Genomic DNA, 19187 nt, shown 5'->3' on the forward strand with positions numbered 1-19187 from the left:
ATTTTTAAATGATGATATTATACAATAAATGATATTTTACAATATAATTTAAGCACTGCGAGAAAAAACCACATTGACATAATAATATGATTTTCATAAAATGCAATATTTTGTTAGAATACGTCATTAGAAAGGGGAAACTATTTTATTTTGGGGTTGAATGCCATAATGTTTTGCTTAACACTGCCATCTTTTAAGTCTTTACTGATACTGTAATACCGCACGTGCATTTTGTGCTGCCTTTGAAAATGCCTTCACATGCTATAACCAGATGGTATCATATTTTTAAAGATAATTTTCTTTTCTAAAATATTTTTTCGGGTCGAATTTAACTAACTCTGTGTATTCCTTATCGATATATTTTTGCAGTTAAGCGAGCTCTTCAATCTAAGCTGAACAATGTTTTTATCAATTTCAATGAGTGCCAATATTATTACAATATAATAAAATAAAATTATAACAATTTGTAAAAAAAAGTTTATTAATATATTTTACAAAACAGGACCTTTCGGTTGTTACACGTTTCAGTTCTTATTTGGGCTTTCAGAAGCCTGTTTAAAAATGCTATAAGTAATAAATACGAGAGTAATTTAACATAACAATATTATATTATGCTAGAAAATGAATGATTTTCAATTTTGTATAGTTTTTGATTATAGTATGACAAATAAAAACTGTTGACGTTCTATGTTGCATTTCTACCTAGGTAAAAATAAGAATCTGATTTACATAATAAGTACATAGTATGATTGTCATATTTTTTAGAACATATTAATTTATAATACTGATGGGAAAATATTCACAAAAACTGATAAGTAGGTAAATGAAAAAAATATTGGACACTTAAAAGAATACTGGCTTGTTTAATTCTTCAATGGTAACTTTCAACGGACAACTTAAAAATAGACACACTCATTATGCATCAAAATGTTCCGTCATTATAAAAAATAAGCACCCATTTTTTTATTATAACCTAAAATCCATTATTTATATTCACTGTTTTCTCGACGTTCTTCCAAATTCTTCGATGTTTTCATATTCTGAGTAATGATCTGCATTATCGTAATATGCGTAATCGTAACTGACATCTTTACCCTTCTTTGAAGAGGCAGGTTTTGCATTCACTGGAGGAGCAGCTTTAGACTGCACCTGCTTTTGCGTAGGAGGAGCCACTGATGATTGTACAGCTTTATATTGCACCTGCTTTTGTGTTGGAGGCGCTGCTGATGACTGTACAACTTTATATTGTACTTCCTTTTGCGTTAGAGGTTCTGCTGATGTCTGTGCTGGTCTTAATGAGAATGGTCTTGGGGCTGAGCTTGTAACAGCTGCAAAGTTTGCGTAAACACTTCTTGCCGGAGCAGATGTTGTGACTACACTACGTGGAGGCTCATAGCTGGTTATTTTTGGAGTGATGGCTGGTAGAAGTAATGGTGTAATAGTTGAAGTAGGATAATTATTAACCTGTGAGCGAGCGTTCTCTCTCGCTAATTGATTTTTGCTTGCAGCAATATTTATAGAATGAGCTGCTTTCAGAAGTTCTGGCTCTTGAGTTACTTCAAGCTGTGCTTCTTTTCGTGAACTTTGTCTTACTGTTACGTCGTATTCGCCTCCTGATTCACGCTCGTGAATTTCTGGTCTATATTGTCCATCGTCGTAATCATCTGGTTTATTTGATCTGAATGGAGCTGGCGTAGCTTTTTGGCGGAACTGTTGATCATTTGATGGTTGTCGTGATGTAGGATATTGTTGTCCTGATGTAGACTTTTGCTGATTATTGTTATTGTAATTTACGGCAGTGTTGGAAGATGTAGGACGAGCCGTTGAATATTGCTGGTATTCAGGAGAAGACTTCTGTTGGTATTGTTGATTTACATTATAATCAGCTGCTGATGAACTGGCTGTAGAATATTGTTGTTGTTGATAAGTTGACGATGGTGCTTGACTCGTTTTGTATTGTTGGCTATAGTCTGCACTATAATAGTTGGGAGTTGATTGCTGGTTGTTATCGTATTGAAGATTTGTGTTGTATTTGGGAGCTGGCGTCTGTTGTTGATTGTATCGCGCATTGTCTGCATTATAATTATACTCAGGCGTCGATTGTTTGTTGCCATTCAATTGTTGTTTTTTCTCTGAATATTTTGTTGTAGATTTTATTTTATCAAAAGCTTGAATATTTTCAGCATTGTAGTTGCTCTGAGATGATTGTTGATTGTACTGCGGAGTTGATTGCTGTGTGGTTTTTGTAGTAATTTTACTGGCATAATTTTGATTATTGTTGTATTTCTGATCACTTTCTGAATTGTAGTTATATTTAGGTGTTGTTTGTGGTTGAGTATTTTTATTTGCATTGTTATTATTGTATTGAGGAGATGTTTTTTGTTCATTGAATTGCACACTTACATCTGAACCATAGTTAATCTTTGCAGCAGTTGACTGCTGGTTTTGGTAAGTTGGTTGTTTTCTTTCTTTGTTTAACCTTGCAGATTCTTGGTTTGCATTATAGTTATCATTATTGTAATTATTATAGTCAGATGGTTGTTGTTGTTTTCTGTCAAACTGTTGGTTACCACCAGTGTTATAATTATTATAATCTACCGTGCTAGATGGCTGATTATTCTTGTATTGTTGATTATTATCGGTGTATTTATAGTCGGGAGTAGATTGTTGTCTACCTCTGAAAGCTCTATTATTTTTATTCTGGGCAGTTGTTTGTTCAGTTTTTACAGATACAGTTTCTTGTGTAGCCTTAGAATATTTGGTCTGGTCATATGATGGAGCTGAAGTGGATGATGGTTGCCTATATGACTGTTGATAGTTATTTGTTCTCTGACTATTATAATTATTATTATAATTATCATTATTCTGAGGTGCTTGAGAAGTTGTTCTTAAAGTGGTTGAAGCAGTGGTTCTGGAAGTAGTTGGTCCATATGATCCAGCAAAGTTATTGGTAAACTGCCTGGCGGTAGTTGGAGGTGCTCTCGGTCCTGGGTCTGTGGGACGCCTTTGCAACTTCCGGACAATCTTCTTTCGTTGGGGTTGGTCTACCTGGTTCTTGGTTTGGCCGCCGGTTTCTTGGGTATCGTGATTATCTTTTCCTTCGCGATTGTTGAAGAAATTGGAAGAATGTGCTCCACTCAAAATATCTGGCTCTGCGCGTTGCAGGTGGAAATCGGGTTCATCCTCGAAGGCAACTGGTGCTTTCTTACTTTCGAACCCTAATAAAATAAAAATAAATATATTGTAATAGGTTAAGTGTTAAGTCACATTTTATTGGAAAAAATAATTAAATAAACAAGGGTCAGCGAGACTTTTGGTAACACAGAAGTGGACCGTAATATTAAAAAAAAACTAAACTATAAATTTAATATAAATATAAGTACTTGAGAGTTTAAATATTTAAATAAGAATAGTTTTACTTTACAAAAGAAACAAAGCTTTTTGTGAAACTTATTTGAGCATGTTATTGTGAAACCCAGTATTCCTTATTTAAAATGTATTAAATTAATTTAGTAGCCAACTTTCAGGCTGCCTGTATCTCAAAGCTTTCTGAGAGTAGCTTTATTAACGTCACTGATAGTGAATGGTGTATAGTATTACCAGAACCGATCCTGTAAAGGTCAAAGTTGTCGCTGGAGTAATAAAGGGCGGCTGGTTCGCAAGCAACGTCCTCCCACCCCGCGCAGATCTGAGCTTCCTGGTCGAACGCCGTACCGTTGGGGCACAGGAACCGGAAGTCTTGGATCTATGTAAACAAATCATCTATGTAATATCCTATTATGCAGCAAACCATGTGAAAATCGAAGATTTCGTTACGCGATATGAGAAATATATTATGCAAGTGAATATTAAATACTTAACCAAAATGGTATCACTTTCATCATAAATAAATACGACTTTAGATGCGTGATTTTTAAGCAGTGGGTTGTGTAATAATTTTCAGATATTGCAAAAATTGGTAGTAGTAGACCACAAAGAAATAATGTTATAATTCAATAATGTTCACATACACCACATTAATAATATTTATAAACTGTATACTAATTTTTCATAATCACTAATTGCAAACCTAACCTTTAGGGCAGGTCATACCCTGGATCTAAATGGGTACGTGTTATTTTAAATAAGATAAATAAATTTTATATTGTAGGTTACAAGGTCAATAATATTGTCAAACTCATAAAATAATTTACTATAAACAATATTAATAATTAATTTGTGATGATGTGATGAATGATTACATTTATCGTTTAGTTACATATCATTATATATTTAAAAAAAATAAAAAATAATACTTTTTTGTACTTATTTCTACAATAATAATTATTATATTTATAACAAGACCGGTTTTGTTCTTAGGACATTCTTAAGTAAGAAAAAATATTTTTAATTTTCTTCTTTTTTTACTAAGTCCGAAGCTGATAAGATTATTATAGGCCTCCGCAGAGTGGAGGTTTTTTCTTAATGACAATCATAAATTATTTGCTATTTGTAATATTTTGTTTTCCACTGAGTACATAATATTAAAGTTTGATAATTCATTGATTAAGGTTTTAAATTTTCATGTTTGAGATAACTATTCATAAAGTACCTTCCAACAATGAAGGTACTGAATAAATATATTAATATTTACACATAATTCCATATAACTATATGCTTATAGACGTTTCTACAACTAAGTATAAGACAATGTTTTTGCGTGTACCTACGTTATATTCGGACGATCCAAAATGAAAATTAAATCTGTTTAAAACAGTTTTCGCAGTAATTTGTCATCAAAGAGTTTCTAGAGCATTTAGCAGCGTACTCCTGGGGGAGACATTAATCAAAAACACGTGTAATAAGGTTGAGAGACAACTTACCCCCACTCCGGCGACCTTCACACACACGTGGAACATTTGACATTGGGCATCAGGATCGGCGTAGTATCCTCCGAGGACCTTGTCTCTGCACGAGAACTCGGTGTCAGGGAGAAGATCAGCTCTGTGCTGGGGTGCAGCTGGCTGCCTCCCGAACACCGCACCTAGAAAACATAACAAAATACATTGTATAATAACAAAATTATACATGGTTTACAGTTCACTTAATATTTTAATTCCATTACAATTTATTAAAATTTTTTACCAACGTCACGTTCATCACTATAAGAGATTATTATAATCAAACGTTTTTAGTGGTCTCTATATGAAAGTAATAATTGAACAATATTCCTGATTAAATTAATATACCTACCTACATAATACATTTTCTATTCGTATATAGAAATTCTTAAGTTATAAGGATTTCACCTGGTAATGATTGCATAGGTACAGAAAATTCACGTAAGGAGAAAACCGGTATGACTTGATAGTTTAAATGTTACTACAGTTAACTCTCAATTATCCGTAAATCACCTATACCTTCCCAGTAAAAAGTCAAAAATAAAAAAATCTATAAAAAAAATGGGATTTACCGTAATTGATTTGTATGCAAATCGAAAAACTACACGACGTATTATTTATTATATTTTTAATAGATATGTAAATATCATTTTATGTACATGTAAAAAAATTACTCCTTTATGTTTAAGAAAAAACTCCGAAATGATAATTATTAGATAATAATTGTTTGTTATTTTTTTTAATTAATTTTTTTTGGTACTGTTCGGTTAAAGCGGATACAGCGGAAAACGCATTTTGAAAATAGCCGATAAACTGGATTATTTGTTAGGTTAACCTAACCAAACCGAACCTAACCTAACCTAACCTCACCTAACCTAACCTAACCTAACCCAACCTAACCTAACCTAAACTAACCCAAACTAACAAACAATCCAGTTTATCGGCTATTTTCAAAATGCGTTTTCCGCTGTATCCGCTTTAACCGAACAGTACCGTTTTTTTAAACATTCATAGTTTGAAATAAACGTTTATAAAATTCATTATATTAGGAATATTATACTTCATTAATTGCAACATAAACATCAGTGGAGTGTGTTAACTATTACTAGTAGAAATGCTGTCGAAAAAATACACAATATTATTTACCCACCATTCACTATATTATCTACTTTTCCTAATCATTTGAATCTTGGAAGTTATGTTGTTTTTGTTACTGTAAAAATATTTACGTAATATGAATAGTATATAATCGTTTGAAGTAAAGTTTAGTGAAATTTACCTTTACACAATAAATATACATTGAACGTTCTTGATTATTTCTGGGGATGCTCCGCATCTACAGCATCTATGAACTACTCGCCTTTGTAATTTAAATAACTCCATTCAATAAAGTGCGGTCTTTAAATGGTACACACACCTTTACACTTTAAATAAACAACCGTATGTAGATACTTTCACTAGCATTTACAAGAGAGTTGCAATGACATATCTATTGGCTTCAAAATAATTAAGAAAATCGTAGGAGATCGTTTTGTTTTTTATAAAAAAACTTCTATAATATTATAAAATATCTACTTTAAATCTACGATTACAACTCGAACAGTTTTTTGACAGTGCGTATTTCACATTAGGCACATTATCAAATAGTCACCTAATATGTATTAAACTGAAAACATTCAGCAAATCGTTGTGAAATATGGTTCTTTAATTAAATATAAAACCAAAAACAACCAGTCATGCAACGTTGAATAGAAAGGTGCATATTAAGCACAACGGGAAAATACGATAAATGAAACTGATCGATAAAAGGTTAGATATATATAAACACGCGATGTGACAAAAGTCGCCACGCTGACAAAATGGCAATGGGCCCCGACTGGGTGAAACACCGTCAATACTCAATAGATACCTAATGGACACTGAACGACCACATTTCTGCTCAAAAACCAACTGCATCGACGGACTTACCGAATTCTGTGGACATATGTGATGACGAACAACCAGACTTATAAGAGTGGAATGAGATAAGGGATGCCTTCATAAAATACTGGATTGGATTCATGGATAATTAGATAGAATAACTTTTCTAATGAAATTCTTGCCCATAGTGCATAGTAAATTTCATACATCGTAAATCGCTATGATTGAAAAAAAACATATGCATATTAAATCAAAATTAATTATTATAAAATTGAATACATTATTTATGAGCTAAATGTTAAATTATTACACAATTTAGTCGTGACTAATAATTTAGGAAAGATCGATATTATATACGACAATAGAGAAAGTCAAATAGATTCAAGGGTCAAATGTTAAACCGTTGTCCGTCACTTTTATTGTATAAAATTTTACATGAGTGAGAACCTTTGCCATTCTCATGAATGAAGTTTGCTCTGTACTATAGCTACGTAATATAAAAGAAAAAAATAGCTACCAATTGACAATATTATTGATATGTCAAAGAAGAATAATTATATCTCACAGTCAAGTTTATAATTAAGTACTGACACATCTACAAGACTAATTTTGTTATTATAATGTAGGCTACAATAAATGCGGTGGCCCCGCGGCTTAAGCGTTGGACTATCATGCCGTGTATCCCAGGTTCGAATCCTGGGTCTGACAAGTACACATTGTTTTTCAATTTGTGTGTGTCAGGGTATGGACCTAATAGGTTGAGCAAGTGGCTGACATCCATTTCTCGTAAAAAAACAAAATCTTTTGATACAAACCTCTACTCTGTGGAGGCCCATATGATCCTATTAGGTTCGGACATGGTCGAAAAAAAAAATTGAAAAAAAATTATACATCTTACTCATTTCTTGTATCTATGAATTTTATTGAACTTTCGTTTATTATTTAGATAATTTTTGTCAATAACTATATATTTTTGTTCTCGCACGAACTACTAAATCATTGTGCTTGCTTGAAACATCAATATAAAATTCATCATCAATGATTATTTATTTTATCTTATCAATAATTCTTCATGCATGATCGATGGCATAGCATGATAAAGGTGACAGAATAGATTAATAAATAAAATTCAGATAGGTTATACCCCACATTATACACTACATTTTCACGTAGGGTTTTCGATGTCTGAGTTTCATACAAAAAATGAACCACATATTATAGACGTGCAATAGTATGTGTTGCAACCTTCAAATACACCAATATTGAATGAGCATTTGTGTATAAACCGAGAGCAGTTGTTAGAATAAAATACAGCGTATTCTTGACACGTCTTTAAGTTTATCCAATATTCTTCTCCGCATCCATTCATTTCAGTTCCCTGGTAAAGACATAACGAGAGAAGTCCACAAAATAAATCAAAGGATAAAGGGGCAGACGATATGTAAAGGTCGTCAAGTCGATGAAACGCTAATGGTCTGAACATGTTGATCGGCGACTGTTTAGCCGGCAGTACCCAACCGGCATTACCCATATTCACTGATTTTTGTTTCCAATCTAAAACTGTTTCTGATGTTTCGAAAAACTAAATCCCTTTTTTATATCGATAGGTACTAATGAGACCAAAAGAAATCCATATTTCTAGACATACTCGTAATAACAGAACCTATGCTTTTGTTATCTTTTATGTTAGTTTTCTTTTTTTTTTTAAATTGTCAGAAATTATGATTTTTCCGACCTAGTTGGAATCTCACAAACGCCCACCAAATTCTTCAGAATTTCTTCGCGTAAGGCTAACAGGGTTCTTGGACAATTGCCAAATACTTGTTGGTAAGCCCAACAATACAATCATAAATATTAACCAAAGCTGAATAAAATTCATATTTATTGTATCAGCATAACTTGTCTCTATATCGCATTGTGATTTAAAAAAAAAACATTTTTGCAAGCTCTCTTTGCGAATAGCTATAAAAATATAATATGTATTTTTGGTTTTTTTTTTTGCAAAATTGAATGTTTGTCTTAGAAAATATGTTGAGTTGACTATCTTTTATTGTAAGTGTCTGAATGTCTGCGTGGTATATGGATTTAAATTTTTATGTTAATATTATTAACTTATAGAAACATGATTTTAGTATCTACCCAATAACATGAAAATGCCAGGTCATATCATATTATAACGTATATTTTATAGAATACGTATTTTTTATATCACCCTAGAAAAAAATGACCTAGTAAAATTCTTTCACTACCCCGGTTATTAATTTTATCCTTTAAATTTAAACTTTCAATCCGTAAATGACTTTTTCCGTTTGGTATGTTTCTGTTTTTTTTAATAAAGTAGTTATATATTTTCAATAATAAAAATCTAACGTTCTTAAATATCGTGTACAAATTCAGTATTTAAGTCTTTCAGTGCTAAAGACGCGCTGGGCGCGTAACCATTAGTTGAACATTAGATATAATTAGGATGATATTTAAATGCGGTAATTAATTAGTAATTATCTGGTCAGCAGTGAATGTGATTAATAATAATTTAATTATTTTTCAAGGTACCTACATTCATTTTCTGTAACTAAATACTTAGTATGAAGAAATATAATTGACCGTTTGATATATTATAATATAAATAGGTAGTAGACAATATTATACGTAATGTTACAAACACCTTGTCCTACAGTAACGATTTTTACCTATACCATTATTAATAAATGAAGCTTTATATGACATTACTGGCAATAAAAAAACAATTAAACAGGTTTTGTTAAGAGAAGTAAATATTTGAACTTTAAAAATTGTAATTAATCAACCTTATATTCATCTTTTCAAGGCCGTTTATTATTGGATATTTAAAAAAACTAGAAAAACACGTAATACATTAAAAACTGTTTACAAAAAATTAACACGTTCTCGCAATTGAAAGTTTTCGTTATTTTACAATAATTTACGCCTATTATATAAATTTATCGAATTGAGTAATAATCAGTCAGTATATTAAGAAATTCTTTTGCTGAAATTTATAAACGATCTCGAAATTTTCATTATGCGTTTGATAATATAATTACGAATATTATGTCTGACACATTATAATCACATCGCGTATAATACTTTATAAACCGTGAATATTAATAAAAAATATTGTATGTACAATAATATATAAAATAACTAAAACTTTAAATTAAAAATTAATTATTTACATTCACGTACATATTATGTAAATATAAAAATCACTATTTGCTGTTACAACAATATAAGACACTGGCTGAAGTATTTGACTTGACACGACGTCTCATCGTTGATCAATGATTTGAGTTACCCCATCTCCACCGTCATGTATATGCAGCCGATCAAAAAAATAGTAATTACATTTTTCAATATCGAAATAACTGTATCTATGCATATAATAGTCAAAATGAAAATAACACTGACAGCAGTTAAACTCAAATAAAAGAACACTACGTTAATATCGAATCCGTAATATTCAAACTGTATTTTAATCCGTGGAAAAATTTCAAAATCGTAAGATAATAATATTAAGTATAAGTATATTATAATATACTAACTGAAGTGCCCGGCTTCGCGCGAGTTCGCTTCATTGATCGATATAATATATTATTTATCTTACTTAAGGGTGGACGTGTTCAGCGTGGGTCAAAATGGAGTTTTTTTTCTATTTTTCTATTCTTAGGTCAATAATTATTATAAAGCAATCATTATTCGTAGGATGTTTATCACACTTGAATGGTCAACGACATAGCTTATAATTAGTATCTTTAGAATTATCTTCAAAGGTGTTAATCTTGCCAATTTTTGAATAATAAAATGCCTAATTCTTGTCAAATTTGGGGTCACAGAGATTATCACTATAATTTTTTATCGTAAATATTTCACTATAATAATGTCAATATAAATTATAATGATGGTTTTATAAATGCGTTTAAAATTTAATAAATGTAAAAAATCTTAACACCACTGCACATTTATGTACTAAAATATGACTATATTCTAAAACATTAGAGCGAGAGGTTTAAAAGAATACTATTTTATGTAATAAAAATACTTTATGCAGTCATCAAATATTTAAAATAAATATAAAAGATAATAAGGCTTCAAAATTATATAAATAGATTATCTACAACGCTTAAGGTATGTCCAGGATCATGCTTTGAAAATAGAACAAAAGCTCCATTTTGACCTACGCTGAGCATGTCCCCCCTTAACAAAACGATAATAATTACATTCTTTAATATAAGAATATCTATCTCTAGGCATACAACATGTCAAAATAAAAATAATTCTGAGTGCCGAATCAAAATCGAAAACAAAATATGCAAACTTTATCTGTCTTGAAGATTCAAAATTGGAAATGGCAAGAAAGGTAATTTGAACAATCAAACTTTGTATTTTTACCACGTTTTTATTAGCTCGTATTCTTGTTTTTCCAATACACATTTTTTCTTGTCTGTCCAGTCCTAGCAACTAAATTATTAATATATACATGCGTTACTATGGAAATCAATATGAAATGTCAAAATGACATTTTAGTATTCTATATTTATTCAGTATTTCTATCAAGTACAAAAAAAGTATTTATTAATACATAGAATTGTCAAGTTTATAATATGTTTCAACAGAAAATTTAAAAACGTGGTATATTAAAATTCTTTTTATTTTGTAATTTATAATATTATTTAGATTTCAGGTTATTGGGGACAAGCCGGAAAATTAAATCAAACAGATTTTGACTTATATATTATATTATTTTGATAGATAGATAATAATACTATTGAAAGTTTACTATGTTCATATTGATATTGGGTTTCAATCTATTACAAAAGTGTCAAATAAGTTAAGATTGATCACATCATTTCTACTATAGTTATTTTATTATTGTTATATACACATCTTTTTAATTAACATATAAGATCGACATGTTTATAAAATTAGGTTCTCATTGGTTTTGCATATACTTAATTTTGATTCACATAAAATGAGCATTATTTTAATACGTACGATTTACATTATTAAGTTTATTATTACTTAACTATTATTTGTTAAAGTAGGTAATATTATGTATTATTTAAACAAGTAATTACCATTTATAATCATTAATACGTATTATTATAAAAGTTTTGTTAGTATCCAACACATACAATAAAATAACCTTGTGCATTCGCAATAATTGACTCATCAATAATCCGTATGATTGAAAATTGACATGACGTTGTAATTAACTTATGTATAGTGTATAGTTAGTAGTAGGTACGCAATAAATTTTCGTAAAAAAAAAGCTATAATATTACACCAAATTTGCTTGAAAATGAACATGATTGCCTTTAAGTACCTACCTACCTCATATCTAAATAATAGTAGGTACATTACTTTAGTACATTCAATAGTTTTTATTGATTGGTCATAAATGCTTCTTCAATCTTTGCTCTTATAAAAACCATGTCAATAATTAATTTTGACTTTTTTTGAAATGTTATTTTCTATCATTTTTTATTTTGTAAAAATGTGGCAATTTTTCTATCATCTAGCTTATTTTCTTACCCTATCTGCCAGATAGTGGAGGCAGAAGGGTAGAGATGAGTTATTAAGATCCGACATAAATAGTGCAGTCAGTCGTGTCAGACAAACGTGTTTGTTTTCAACGAAGACTACAATGTGTAGATACTAGATAATGTTTGTTAGTTTCCAAAATTCAATTAAACCCTGCCTAATCCAAATCATAGTAGATAATAAATGAGTATCTTGGTATCAAAGTGGGACATAAGCCATTTACAAAATTTTATAGGAGACTCACAACCATGTGTGAAAAGTGTCTGTTTTTCATATAACATACGAACTTTAAACTTTTGAAAAGAGCATCACTTGCACTACCATAATCAATTAAAACATGAATTTAGTGGGAGGTGGCGTTCGTCCTACTTTGATACCAAGGTACTCAAATAGTCAAAAAATATTCTTTAATCTATAAATTATCTAAAATTATTCCATTAAATCATACATAGGTTTAGATTTTTATATATAGAAGAATATTATTATCGATTAGGGTTTGGTTAAGGCAGGGTTTAATAATTTTTTAATCAACACCACCTGTAATATGTATTTTTAATTCAACTAAAACCAATACAACTCTGAGTCACAACCCCTCGATATATGGCGAGAGAAAAGATAACCAATTCACATAAAACTCCATTTAGGAAACACTTTTTATTATGGTGGATATGATACAGTATTTATTTAATCTTTGAAACTACATAAATAGGTAACCATATACTGTATGGTTATATAGAAGTTTGTTTTCAAAATAATTGAGGAAAAAAACATTTCATCTCGTCTATGTTATGCCATAAAGTTAACGTTATACCTACTAATGTTTATAAAAGATAATTGAAATGCTTTTTTTGCCGAAACAACATAAAATTATGTAAACAGTGTAAATTCAACACGACCAGCATCATAATAATAACATGTAATCGAAATGGTTTTTTTAAACTAAGGCAGTTGAAATAAAGTGGGGCAAGAAGCTATTGAGCCACACCGTGAGAGCCTAGATTCAATCAAATTTTTACAAGAAACCGATAGCCTCGATCACTAAAACAAACACGTAATTAAAATGCTAATATAAAACATAGCCGTTGTATTTTATTATTATTGACGTTGTATATAATAATATGTTAAATGAAAAATAACATGCATTTTAACAATGCATAATAATGAATTTCCATTCAACTGAAATCTTTTTAATGAATACATTCAATGAAAGAATGTGATAGTCATATTGTTTTTTCTACCCACGTATTCGTCATAATACTATCAAGGCTTTTTATTTATAGCAAATACATGAATTTTCAGATAAATTTCAACATCGCAGATGACTCGTCTTGTAGGCAGCTTAATCGGTACAGAGAACTGATCAACAAAATCGAAATTCCATATAAAATTATATAATTTTTATGCGCAGCTATTAATATATTATAATATTATGTAGATGCTATAAATTATTCTTAAAACTCAATAAAGTAATACATACCTATCTGTAAGATTTTTTTAAAATAATATTTAATTTAATTTTAATTTCAATATTTTTGCAGCTGATATACCCTATGACATATTTATTAAAACTCTGAAATACATACCCACAATAATTCAAAGAATGTTAGCGCCGCAGGCAAATAAAAATCGTCTCTATAGAATCTACTCTCAAAAGTTGTATTATTCGCATTCCTACCAAAGAACCTACCTGTGCGGCCCCTTAAAAGCGCATCATTTAACTACCTCCACTGGATTGGAGTAAATTACTATTAACTGATAGTTTTGGATTCACGAATATTAACACAAAATATATTATAGCAATAAGTATTTTGCTGTGACTGTACATTTAGCGTACATAATATTGTAATTGCTTTCACTCAGGGAAAAGGAACAGTGCATAATAGGTGGCGGCACCAATTAATGTCGATTTTTTATTCTATCATCCTTTTTTAAATATGTGTCTTTCTAGGCAACTACTACTTTAAGACGATATTTCTAATCAAGTAGACATATTTTTTAAATAAATTAATTGTTAAAAAATTGGATATGTTGAACCTTTTATCACCATATTACTAAATAGTTTATGAGAATTCTCGCAATGCCCAAGGGTTTCGCGGACCTGGTTTGGAATCACTGGTATAGCCCAATGGTTGCTACAAGATAATTATAAATTAATCCTAAAGAATTCATTGACCCCTAGAACTTCTTTACATAATATTTTGAAATGAAAAACTATGCATGTTTTTAATAAGCTCACTTTTTCATGACTAAATTTTGTTTGTTTCCGTGTCGGAATTCGAGCATGCATCATTATCATAATGTATTATTTATATTTGCTGAGACGTGATATTAATTTATCACAAAGGCTGTTGTTTAGGAAAGTCGAAATAAATTTCTAATATCACATTATTGTGAATAATCTACGAACAATACAAAGAAACTCGTCGTTAATCGTGAATAAAATCAAATAACTATTTCGATTCGTTTTTAAGTGAACATGATATTGAGTAAGACAATAAGTTAATGCGATATCGTTATTATATAAAGAAACAGAAAGCTCAAATTATTCCTAACTGTGAAATTACTACCGAATTATATACATGTAATAAAATATTTATTATTGACTTGAGTATAATCGGAAAGCTAAAAATAATAAAAAGTAAGTATCTTTGATAAATAAATAGGCTAATGTAAGAAGCACGATAAGTATTTACTGTACACAAAAAAATGGCCTATAAGTTGTTTGGAACACATGTGAATAAATAATAAAATTAGATAGATATGTATAACTTTGTGATGCGAAGGGTGACTGAATTTTGTTTTACTAAAAAACATTATTGCAATAACTTGTAGGTCCTTACTATATATTTGAATAAAGAATAATAAAATCCTGAATTTTTCTTGCAATATAAACAAATAATATGAAAACTTAAATGTTTCAAACAACAACGAAACAATGTATAAACAAACTATTTAGGAACAGTTATTATACATCCATTCAATCAACTGTATCAAGAGTGACATCCCTAGTTAACGTACATCCCTAAAGAACGTCAAAATACTGCCCTCTGCTGAAAAAATCATTATGCATGTTCCTTTGACAAATGAGTTTATACGTAAAAATCGCAATCTACGACTAAACGTGTTAATACATTTGATTGAAATCAATCAAAACTAATATAATCTGGCGCCACGTATCGATACCGGATCAAAAAGTGTAAAAAATATTATGCAAGCATTTGATTGGAATAATAAACAAATCACTATACATGATGAGGACCTAAGTTATGTGCGCTTTGATAATGGTATTATCGTATTCTCGCAAGGGTCAGTAGACTCCCAGAATGAAGTACGTAGCAAAGTCGGCTTAAAAGACGAAAATCATGATTAACTGCCTAGCTGCCCGATAAGAGATCATTGTCAATGGCATATAGGTTGCTCTAACAGATGAAGAACTATATCTATCTGGGACAGCGAATATCCATATATGGATGTGTGTTAGATGACATTGTGGGTTGTTGTGGTTTCAACCGCCAGAAAGCTTTCTTCAAAAATGACCCCGTGTGCATTACACGAAAATTACACACCCATGTTAAATATAATCTTTCAGTAAAAGAGTGGTTCAGAAACTTAAAGTAACGCAGTGTGGTATGGATAGGTGAACGCTGGGTATAACGCATAACATAATATTATCCGTAATTCGAAATAATTCGGGTACACAGCTCGACGAAAATACAATCACTGGATAAATTTATTCATCATAAAAGGTTGTTTATATTAATTCATGGTTGAAATGCGTTGTATTATTAATTTAATTAAAGGCAAATTTTTGTCGTACTTCTTCCACTTTTATTAATTATATCCGAGGCGGACAAAACCGGTCTACATATAATTAATAAAAGTGGAATAAGTACGATAAAAAATAGCGTTTAATTAAATTAAATTAAATTAATAATAAAAGGTAGTACTTATAAGTGGACTCAGCTTGGAGAGTTGAGCAGTGGATTGATTTATGCTAATGATGATATTTGAAAACACTTTCATCATACCTACCCCCTGAGATTGTGCCTCCATTAGGCAGTAACTCACTTTGTTACCCCCATGGGATATTACTGGGTAGTAGTGATATTAATAATTATATTATTAATGATTGATTAATGCGTTTTCTTTAGGTAATATTATAATTTGGTCATCCAATAGTAGGTAGACAAGAAGCATTAAATATGTTCGACTATTTCGATAATTTAGCCTTCGTCAAACAGTATTAATACTTAGCTGATTGTGATTACAATCTTTAAGATAGTTTATTCCAATTATACTCAAAAATTGTAATAGTCTCCAATTGGCGGATCTCGTGGCGCAGTGCGTAAAGCGCTGGCCTTCCACCCGAGTTCGATCCTGGTGAGGACACAATATTTATGTGATTTTCTCAAAGCCTGGGTGTCTGTGATTGTGCAAAATTACTAACAACCACCTTGTACGAAAAAGCAAGGAAAATTTTTAAATGATTTTTCACCCCAATAAATAATATATAATAATTATTTTGAAGGGCCTGTTTTTATCTAAAATGCAAATTATTCTGAAGAAACTTTTATAGTCGAAGTACTCAATAATATTATACTATTAGTAACCGTAGTTGTAAAATATATCTTCTTTACTTCTTAATAATTGTGGAAGTGTTGTGAAATAAACTCATTACTGTTTCCCTCAATAGACGCCTCAACCTTTTCAATTATCCTTTATGAATTGAAATAATCAGCTGAATATAATATAACGTAGCTGAAACTCACATACAAATTATAGCAATTGTATCTATTGACATGCCTCAATACAAAAATATGTGAATTTCTTCATTAGATATAAATCTCACACGATTGTTCGGCGAGACAATGCTCATTGAACATGTTTGTAATCAAGAAACAAGCAAGGAGGTTTTTTATAATTTTCCCACTTAAATACAACTTTTGTTTTCTAGCATATGCATTGCAAAATGCACTTGTGTTAATTGTATATGCCGAAGCATATATTATTATAAGTGATATTTTCTCTTTTTTTTCTCTTAGCAAATGCTGCTGGAGTCTGACTGAATCAGTAAAGATTTCATATATTTCCTCGTTAATTAGCATTTATAATGTCATATCGTCATATATGTGACAAAAACTGTGTGAATAAAATAAAGCTAAAAGCAGTTTCTTCATTTCCGCTGCTGGAAAAACTAATAAGAGATGAAAAATAATGATGATAATGAAAAAAAATATTTCTAAATATGCCAAAACATTTTGTTTGTGTTCCTTTTTAATAAACCAATAACAAAATAATTTTACTTCTAAACAATTTTTAATTAAATGATATACTTAAATATGGCGTAGTTAATTAAAATAAAACAAAAATATTATATAGGTTAGGTAAATGTATACAATGCAAAGATGGCGAAATGATTATGAAGGGTTTTATTTTTTGACTCTTACCATCCTACGTGGATGGAACTTAGCCGCCTCGGGAAGAGGTTTTTTTTAATCAAAAATGGGTATTATCCACTTGCTCAACCTTTTAGGTACATACTCAAAATCTAAACACTTATTGAAAAACAATATGTGAATTTGACAGACCGGGAATTCGAACCCGAGACCGACGACTTTATAAGCGGTCGCGTTACCACTCGTCCATCACGGGCGCCATTGTGAATGGTGGATTATGAAGGTTATGAATTTAAAATAACATGTAACAGAAATTAAAAAAATGAATTACTATCAAAATAATGAAAAGGTATACCTAGTGATGACTACGGTGTTCTAAAAAGTGTAAGTATTCTCGTATCAAGATAGAGTTAAGACGTAAAAAAATACATTTTTATAATTGGGTATTTGAAAAATTTGTGGTTCACGATGCAATTATTAATTATGGACATTATGGTATTAGTTATATCTTAATTCATGCTTCTAAGAATAATTGTAAAGAAATCCATATTTTTCCTAATTTCTTAAATTATAATGGCATATTTTTTCAATAAATACACAATTCTCTATAATCACTTAAACTAAGATAAAAGTCCATCAACAATAATTATAGAATTAACTTTTTTTGCGCATAAATTTACTATGTATCTGAAAATATAAAACAAACACTTTCCAATACATTTTACGCAATAACTTTAATAATTCACATTCATCCGTTTTCAGTTGCGCAAACCTGGCGCGACCGCGTACTCAATAATCTAAAAAACCATCCATAAATATTGAAGAGGATCCCATGCAACGAGCGTGCCCAATTTCCATAAGCACTGTACATTCACTTTGATCAAGTAAGGTGATGTACTCACCTAGCAAACAACACAAGGAGATTAGGCGATACATGCCGCACAATCTGAGGACCACAAACGACTGACGTCTCACGAGAGGGCATGAATAGTCCCTCGGTGCTGCCTCCGTTTAACACCACCTGGTGGGGGTGATGCCGTGGAAACCTTCCATCTCCAAGCATCTAGAACGCGACGTCTGAAGATGTACCCAAGGCAACGATTGTCTGCGAGACTCGTGTTGTTATTATGGCATCTCCGGTAACGTTCACGTAATACTTGCGGCGAATTTTACGATCGTTTTAATCATTTACGACAATGCTTTTACCCATCACTGTTAAATATAAAATTAATACTCTCTAATAATTGTGAAATTATATTTAAAATGTACTTAGTAAAATAAACAAGAGACTTCTCATGTAATTCCAAATAGCAAACATGGTATTATTACATACTTAATAAAAAAAATCTTTTTGATGTAACATTATTCAACATATGTTAAAAACACAGCACAGAGATGAACGTAACTCAATCTTGATAACATCATTACATGT

General features: G+C 30.5%; 1 protein-coding gene across 1 annotated transcript; it reads right to left on the reverse strand.

The window, feature by feature from the left end:
• Window positions 1–457: 457 nt before the first annotated feature.
• LOC147068124 (uncharacterized) lies at window positions 458–18720 on the reverse strand. The gene is made up of 4 exons (XM_085952042.1): window positions 18658–18720; window positions 4863–5023; window positions 3601–3745; window positions 458–3218 (listed from the first exon to the last, which is right to left on the reverse strand). The coding sequence occupies exons 1-4, from the start codon at window positions 18689–18691 to the stop codon at window positions 994–996; spliced, it is 2565 nt and encodes an 854-aa protein (XP_085808168.1). The 5' UTR covers window positions 18692–18720; the 3' UTR covers window positions 458–993.
• Window positions 18721–19187: the final 467 nt, after the last annotated feature.

This window comes from Rhyacophila brunnea, unplaced genomic scaffold, assembly GCF_057557595.1.
Source record: "Rhyacophila brunnea isolate RB1 unplaced genomic scaffold, BYU_Rbru_1.0 scaffold_3, whole genome shotgun sequence".
Classification (NCBI taxonomy): Eukaryota; Metazoa; Arthropoda; class Insecta; order Trichoptera; family Rhyacophilidae; genus Rhyacophila; species Rhyacophila brunnea.